This window comes from Lactuca sativa, chromosome 8 (assembly GCF_002870075.4).
Source record: "Lactuca sativa cultivar Salinas chromosome 8, Lsat_Salinas_v11, whole genome shotgun sequence".
In the NCBI taxonomy this organism is placed as follows: Eukaryota; Viridiplantae; Streptophyta; class Magnoliopsida; order Asterales; family Asteraceae; genus Lactuca; species Lactuca sativa.
In genome coordinates this window covers 222,692,836-222,701,826 of record NC_056630.2, presented here as the reverse complement: position 1 = coordinate 222,701,826, position 8,991 = coordinate 222,692,836, and the positions used below count along the sequence as shown (strand labels likewise).

Here is an 8,991-nt window from a genome sequence, read left to right as displayed (position 1 = left end):
GACCTGGAGGGTCATCGGATACTCTATCGTCGATCAGCATGGTTACGTATTCACCTCTTGTTTTAGACTTTGCTAGCTGTATCGTTAATCTGATACTGTCTGGAGTCTGTATTCCTTGTTTTAGACTTTGCGAGTTGTATCGTTCATTCGATACTGTCTGGAGTCTGTATTTCCTTGTTTTAGACTTTGCTAGCTGTATCCTTCATTCGATACTGTCTGGAGTATGTGCTTCCTTGTGTTAGACTGAGCCAGGCATATCATTCATTCGATACTCTCCTGGAGTCTATGTTTTCATTTACTTTAGTCGGCAGTATTACTACTGAGGTACATATTATTTTCCCCTAGTATTTTTACTTGTGATTTTCTCATAATTCCTTTAAAGTCAAAACTGTATTTTGGTAATGACAGTATTTTAGGGAAATTACTCCTTAAAACATAAATCTGTCAAGTCTTGGTAGAAGACTGCTTTTATTTAGAAAATATAGGATTTTCTGGGAAGAACGCTAATACACCGTAGATTCTAAACTACTATCTTTCATAAAGTTATTTTGAATAAAAATGTGTATTTATACAAATGTCACTAAATACTTATGAACTCACCAGCATTATAAAAATGCTGATACTCGCTTTCAAAATAACTTGTATTCTCAGGTCATCGATAAACAGGTACATCCCGGGAGCTTGTGCGAAGTCAGCCTAGAACCAAGCGGCATCTATACTATGTTTTGTATTTACTTTGATGTTTCTATGTAATGTAACCTATGTAAAATTATTACTATTAATGCAATGGTTATTGTACTTTGATTACTATACTGCATATGTTGTAATACTTGACATGACGTCCTCCACCCCAGAACGTATTCCGCCGTTCTCAGTTTTGGGGTGTGACATGTTTAATAAACGGATTGGCAGGTTGGCGGGTTAGCGGGTTGAAAAACTCAACCCAAACCTATTTATTTTCTGTCGTGTTGCGGGTCGTGTCACGGTGCGTGTCGAGAATTGTCAGCATTAATTAAACCATATATTATATTTAATATTTTTCACGAGTAACACGCGGTAAATGCCATTGAGATAATTGGAGTTATAGAATTTTAAAAGATGACTACATTATCATATAACTCAAAACAAATAATATGTATACCAACTTATTATAAAATTTATTATATACAAACAAAAACGTCATCGATATATTTAAAAAACATATATTTATAAAGATTTCAAATATATTATTGTATTCTGCGCAACACATTGATATACGCATAGTTTAACTTAAAAGTCAGTAGAATATCTCTTTTGGAAGCATCCATATTTCCCTTTTCATAATTGATCATATCCTTTATTTTTTTCACCCAACTCGACGTGGGATGGTTCTTTGTTAACCAACACTTAGGTGCTGTTTGTTTTTTGATAAAAAAATCTCTCCAAACCTCTTACTGCTGCACGGCGCAGCACACGAGCAATATTTTTTATCTCGCAGCTGTTTGTCTTTTAGAAGTCTTCTGAGTCAAAAACCTCTGCGCGTGCTCTGTTTGGCACAGCACTTGTACTGCCTCTTCCAACCTCTTCTTCTTGTTTTTTTTATTGCTGAAATTTTGATTATATGTTGTTAAAATTTTAATTCACATTTTTTTTTCGTTTTTTTCATTTATTCTTGTTGAATTTATTTTTCGTTTTTTTTTATATTTAATAATGATAATTTCTTGATAAAATATCATTATTTTTTACTAAAATGTCTTTATTTTTGTTGAAATATCATTATTTTTTACTGAAATATCATTTATTTTTACCAAAATATTATACATTATTAAATTTTACATATTAAAAGCTATTTCCGATTTATAAAATTAGTTTATTTTAATTTTTTAATATTTGCAGCAGTATGCAGATGTTAAAAAAAACAAACACGCTTCTTATTAAAGTCTGCAGTCGTTTGGTCCACCTCTTCTACTGCAGAGGGTTGCAGAGATAGTCCGCAGACTTCATGAATTTTTGCTTCATAAAATCAAACAAAACATTATTTTTTTATTTCTTCTTTGCATTTGGTAAGTCATTTCTTTTTCCTACTTTAACTTTTAACTAACTTATAAATATTTTCCCATTTTAAATTTTGTTAATCATTTTCATTGACAAATTAAAATGATTTTTAATTTTTATGCCTACAATCGTTTCTATCCAATAAAATTATGACAAATGTTATCATTCCATGTTTTTTTAACTAACTCATTAAGGTTATATTATAAATATATCAAATAAATAAAATTGAATGATGATTTGTTATAATTTTAGTTGCAGAAATAATTATAGACATCAAAGGTAGGAGGTAATTTAATTTCTATTTTCATTTGATAGTGTATTATCTGTTGTCGTATCAAATTATTAATCAATTATCAACACAATATGCTTCAAATTGTATTTTTATAAATTAGTTATCTCAAGTACTTTTAAGTACTTAGCTACCACTCGATATAAAGCAAACTATAACAAATATTTATGTACTTTTAAGTACTTAGCTAATTATATATGTTATGCAAAGTAGTCACGAGTTTGGATGCTTTGTATGTGCTATGTTAAATCAAAATACTTTAGCAATATAGTTACCAAACCAAACAGAAAAAACAAAACTGGACCAAAAGAACTAGAATCTGAACCGAACAAAGGTTCTAAAAAACCACAAGACCGGACTAGTTATTTTGACCATTTTACTGACCTATTATATAGATGGTCACAAGTGTATCTAACAAAAAGAATTCATGAATCATCCACTTCTACTTATTCATACAACAATCATTAGACCACGACTTAACATAATCTCTGGAATATTCCATTTCACTTACCCACTATTAAGTTGCAAAAAAGATTACCTACGTTAGCATGAGTAAGACGTGACATGTCTCCTCACTCAAATATTGCTCATAACCCTTTTATTCATTTTTGAGTAAATTACACAAATGGTCCCTATGGTTTGGGTTAATTTGCATGTTTGGTCTCTAACTTGTTTTTTTTAACTCGGAAGGTCCTTACAGTTTGTTTTTGTTGCGCGCTTGGTCATGTCTTACCTAAAAAGACTATTTCGTCATTGATTTTTTAATTTATTTAAATAAACACACACCGACCCCACTTCCACCTCATCTTACCTTACCTTACCTACCTCACCTTATTTAAATAAATTAAAAAATCAAAGGCAAAATAGCCTTTTTAAGTAAGACCGAGACAAAACGCAACAAAAACAAACTTTATTGACCTTCCGAGTTAAAAAAATAAGTTAGGGACCAAACGTGCAAATTACCACAAACCATAAGGACCATTTGTTCATTTTTATACCATAAAGGATACCATATGTAATCATTCTATATACATGTCTTACATCCATTACCCTATTTACCAGCCATTGCTTTGTAGTTTGCACGGTTCTTGATAGATTATCATATTCTAATACTACATATGATTTTCCAAGAATGTATGTATCATATCTTCTTGTGTATTATGTTTTTGGTTAAGATCTTCCAATAAACTTTGAATTTTCCATTAAAATTTGAAGTAATTAGATGACAAAAATCATCAAATATGATTACTATTTTGTAATATTTTTGATGGAAGGCTAATTAAACTAATAAAGGATGACACCCTTTTCATTTGAAGGAAAGACATACATAATACGTTATTTCTCTTTCACATGGTTTTTGTCCTTGCAAACATAATAAATTCAGTCTTAGTCTTCATCGTTTTCCTAGCCTTAACTAGACGGGACCATCTTACTCCAAACCGAACAACCCACCTTTGATCACGAAGGCTCAACCTCCACTTCTTTTCTAATAGTGAAAAAAATAAATAAATTCACGTATGATGAACTTTTACCATTTTCACTTTTTAACACTTGGTTTATATTTAATGATCCAAAAGTTAATCACACTTCTTTAAAAAAAATGTTGTTAATACTTAAGACTTTAGTATAATTTAAATGAAAGATATAACTTACACAAAAAACAACAAAAACATACCCAAACATTGGAACTTACCATTATATATCTTCCCTACCCTTATATACATAACATAACTACAAAGAAAAATAATGGAGGGAGAGGAACCATTTAATCGACTCACGTAAATTACAAAATACACCTTGCACACAAAGGTACGTGTTTGTCACAAGAATCATCTTTATTGTATATAGATAGAGAAAATCACAAAAATGAACAAAATGAAAGTAGGACTTCAAAAAAAAATATCAACTTTTTAACTTTTTTCCAACAAAATTACCACATATTTTGTAAAATGGATCTTTGAATGATCTATTGCCACATAAAAAAAATCTTACAAAACCTTTTTTTTCACCAAAAAAAAATCCTTTTTCTTTAAGATTTTAATGAGATTTTGTAGCCAACCCATTGCGAAATATGTGGTAATTTCGTGTAAAGAGTAAAAAAGGTAGTAATTCAATTCAAAACTTCTAGCCATTTTGTTCATTTTTCTTTTCGTGATTTTCTTTTATGAATATGATCTTACAATGATTCTTTCAAGATGAGGAATCACTCTTAGCCTGAGAAACACCACTCGAGGGATTGCTTTGAGCTTGAGAAGTCTGACTCGAAGATGACTCGGTGTAGAAAACAACATCATTACCTTCATTATCAACAAACAATTGTAAAGATCGAGGCATCGGAGGCATATTCACATCCAAAACCCCTTCAAGAATTTGTTCAACTTGACTCATTGCAGGACGACTTTCTTCATCATCTTGTATACACCAACAAGCAACTTTACAAAGTTTCATAACTTCTTCAACATTCGCTTCCCCATTCAATTTAGGATCTAATAATCCAAGAACATCATCATGACCCCCTATAAGAACATTCGCCGCATGCATGGGAAAAAACTTTCTAGAATGTTCCGAATTACGCACCCCACTTACCAACTCAAAAACCATCATTCCATAGCTATAAACATCCGCTTTCATTGTAATGGCAACTCCCGATAACCATTCGGGTGCTAAATACCCTCGTGTCCCCCTCATTGTTGTCAAAACCCTACTAAAATCCCTCCCCACAAGCTTCGCAAGACCAAAATCCGCAACTTTTGGACACAAATCATTGTCTAAAAGAATGTTTTCGGGTTTTATATCACAATGAATGATACAATCGCGACATTTCTCATGAAGATAAACCAACCCTCGAGCTATTCCTAGAGCAATTTGAAACCTTGTTTTCCAATTAAGACACTTTTCGTCTTTAAAAAGATGCGCGTCTAGAGATCCATTTGGCATGTAATCGTAGACCAATAGTTTATAACTACCTTCCGAACAAAACCCACGAAGACGTACAAGATTCACATGTTGAATTGTCCCGATTGTACTCACTTCGGTTCTAAACTGCTTTTCTCCTTGACTAACACTTTCCAGCTTTTTGACTGCCACGTCACTGTTATCTGCAGACAGTGTACCTTTAAAAACCGAACCAAATCCACCACCTCCGAGTTTTTCCGAGAAATTTTTTGTTGCGGTTTGTAAATCCCGATACACAAACGAAATCAACGACCCCTCAACCGATGTTTTCCCGGGATTTTTCATTTTTCTTCTATAAATTAAAAATAAAACCAAACCCAAGATAAAGACAACAACTACAATAGACCCAACAACCCCACCGATGATAACCGCATTGTTTTTCTTGTTACTAGGAAGATCTTTCGAAGCGACTTTGACATAAATCATCACCTCGTTGCTATTTTCTGTAAGATCCAAGAGTTCTCCATTCCAAATCGAACATGCGTTGTTCTCATAAGAGTATGCGTTACAAGAACAGCTATTCAAACATGTGTTCTTGCATTCGGATGAGCTTGAAAGAGGTAAAGAAGTCGAATTCGGTGGCTTTCGAGCGATTGAAGATGAAATTTCGAGAAACCCGTATTTTTCTGATGTTCTTCCGCATTGTACGACTGTTTTTCTCACACACCCACCTGAAAAATCGCTCAGATCCCAATCGGATTGTGATCGGGGATTGAAACCTGTTAAGCAATTGCAAAATGGTAAACCACTTTGTCTACATGATCCAAATGCGCCACAAAAGTCGTAAACTTCACATTGTGTTCTTGGTTGAGACCAAAAGAGATTCCATTGTTGGGTTGCGTTTAGCCATGATAATTGCCTAATTTGACCAGAAACATCCATTACGAATCTTGATATGATTGAAGGGTTATACAAAGAGTAAGTGAAATAACTTTCGTTTATGTTTGAAACGTAGCTGAAATTGTAGATGTAATTCGATCTCATTTCAGGAACTCCGCTAAAGATTCGGCCATTCCATGGTCCACTCGTCCAATATTGTGTTGTTCTGTTCCATTTAATCAAATACTGCTTCTCAATTGGATCAAGCTCTAAAGAAAACAATCCTTCTGCTGGATCTTCCATGCTTTTCCATGAAGTTAAAAGCTGTTTTCTTCCTGTTATGTTATTGTACGAGATTCTAGCACCAGGTAACCAAGTATTAGCTGGAAAATCGAAGCTTTGCCAAATGGGTTCAGTTGAGTTTGACCCATTTCGCAATACGAAGTTTCCATCATCGAGAAGAACAGCAATTACAGAATTCGAATTGGAAGAAGAAGAAGAAGAAGAGGAAGAAGAATTGAGTCCTGTTGACCAAATTGGGGATTTTGACTCGTTTAACAAAACTAAGTTACCTTCAATGATTTTCAATTCAGATGTGAATCTATCGGAAACAGGTGTTTCTCTGTTTGCTACCCAAGCGATAGTTCTTGTGGTAACTTTTTTGTACCATATACCTATGTAATAGTTTGAAGAATTACCTGCTTTGAAGAACCCCAATTCAAAATTTTCATCTTTCGAGCTGATTGTTTGATCGCCGGAAATAGATTGATTTGCAGTGATTGTGTCGGCTCCAGATGACAGAGAAACGATGAGAGAGAAAGAGAGTAATAGCAGAAACCCCATTAACGAACTGTTTGTGAAGGACATCGATGGAGAATTTGGAGAAGATGAGGAGTCGAGAAATGTGAAAGCATCTAAAGGATTTCTGGGTTTATACAAAAATTGAAGTTTGTAATGTGTTCATATGGATGTTTTTGAACCTATATATCAAAATATTTAAATAATATAAAAGGAAAACCAGAAACTAATACAAAAATTGAACTAAAACAAATTATTAAATCATATTAAAATAATAAATATATCAAAAAAATCAAGTAAAATTTAATATGTACATTAAAGTTGATATTACATGATAGACTAAGTTACAAGAACGGTCCTTGTGTGTGTATTTTTCTTATTGTTTACAATTTTGGGAGCTAAAGTTTCAATTTTACAATTTTGTTCCTACTTTGGTTTTTCCATTCAATTTCAGGACCTTTTCAGAAGGTGTATCCACTAAGTTGTGCATTTTGTTGCATATAAAGTTATTTTTGAATTTTCTTACTGCAATTCTTTATTTTTAACACATGCTATATTGGTGTCTAAATCTTCATCTTGCCCAATATCTTTAATTTCATTCTAATATTTGAACTTCTAATTGTAGTTGTGGATGAGCATCAAGATCGACACAAAATATTTACAAGATGATTTTTTATTGACAATATCTTCCGTTTTGTCCAAACATAATCTGAATTATCCATCTTGTTGGGTAGAATTTACTATATCAAACGAAGCAGATGGAAAGTTCGAAATCTGATCTTTTTTGTTATGTATGAGTTTTTTCGTTTTTTTCTTTATGTGATATGTTATGTATCCTATATTAAAATGGATAACCATTCTACGCCAAAATGTGTATTTTGTTGGCTTTACAATCAAAGTATTACTTTTGGTAGATATTTGTATATTTATATACTATGCAACCCACTATTAAGCAAACCAAATTAACATTGAAATAAAGGTAAGTATAATGTTTCATTTTCACTTCACATGATTGAGGTTTACTTTCATGTTTATGAAAACTAAGCATACAATCGACATAGTTTGTTTGACCATCCATGTATTGCCTATATGGGTACTTTGTAAATGTAACACCATGGTGTATTCTAACTAAAAATATTGTAATCATATTGAAAACACGAAACAATAGAAAACTCATTTTTCATGTAAAAATAAAGATAAAAATACCAATCCTTGTGTACTTGGACATCATGAAAAAATTAGGTAAAGTAAATGATATACATAAATGTTTTGGGGCCAAGCTTATACTTTGCTCAAATGGATCACAATGGAAGCATCATTGTTTGTAAATATTGATATTAATAATAGCTTAGGGTTAGAGATTACTTAGAGTTGATGAAAGAGATGAACAGCTAAGGGACTAAAATCTTTATGGAAGATAACATAATAGACAAATGTTAATCATTAATACAAAAATAGCTTAAAGTGAAGGTATTGAAGAACTAAGGAAAAGATGAAAATAACCTCGTGTACAACCACACGGATTTTGACAACTTGAAGAGTAAACTTTAATACCGTCTTGAAAAAAAAAAAAAAAAAAAAAAAAAAAAAAAAAAAAAAAAAAAAACTGAAAGGAAAATGCCCTATTAAAGCCAAAATTGTAAATTTTAAAATATCATACAACAGTTTGATTTAAATATTCAAAATACAAGGACCATTCTAATAGGTTACTAAAAGTAATATAAAATTTTAATATATGTGAAATGCCAACCACTCGAAATGTTTAAAATAAAGAATTGGGCGAAACGGTTCAAAAGTCAAAGTCAGTAAAAGAAATTTTGGTTGACTAGGGGAACGAATTGGTAAAACCATCTAGATTATCATGATTGATGGGAATACCGGAATAGCACTAAAAACAAATTTACTTTTTTTTTCTACAAAGTGCTTTTTTTGAACTTGTTTTTTTTTTTTTTTTGAATTATCCTATTTTTAAATCATCTATTAATTTATTTTTGATATATATATATATATATATATATATATATATATATATATATATATATATATATATAACCAAGGAACCAATTTTTTTTCAATATTTAGAACTTATTTTTTAT

The 8,991-nt window shown here is 31.6% G+C and overlaps 1 protein-coding gene across 1 annotated transcript; it reads right to left on the bottom strand.

The window, feature by feature from the left end:
• Positions 1-3,995: 3,995 nt before the first annotated feature.
• On the bottom strand, positions 3,996-7,074 carry LOC111884891 (G-type lectin S-receptor-like serine/threonine-protein kinase At2g19130). The gene has a single exon (XM_023881185.3). The coding sequence runs from the start codon at positions 6,962-6,964 to the stop codon at positions 4,514-4,516; it is 2,451 nt and encodes an 816-aa protein (XP_023736953.1). The 5' UTR covers positions 6,965-7,074; the 3' UTR covers positions 3,996-4,513.
• Between the last annotated feature and the right edge of the window lie 1,917 nt (positions 7,075-8,991).

Coding starts and splice junctions, on each gene's coding strand:
- LOC111884891 (XM_023881185.3), bottom strand. CDS start 6,964: ATGTCCTTCACAAACAGTTCGTTAATGGGGTTTCTGCTATTACTCTCT.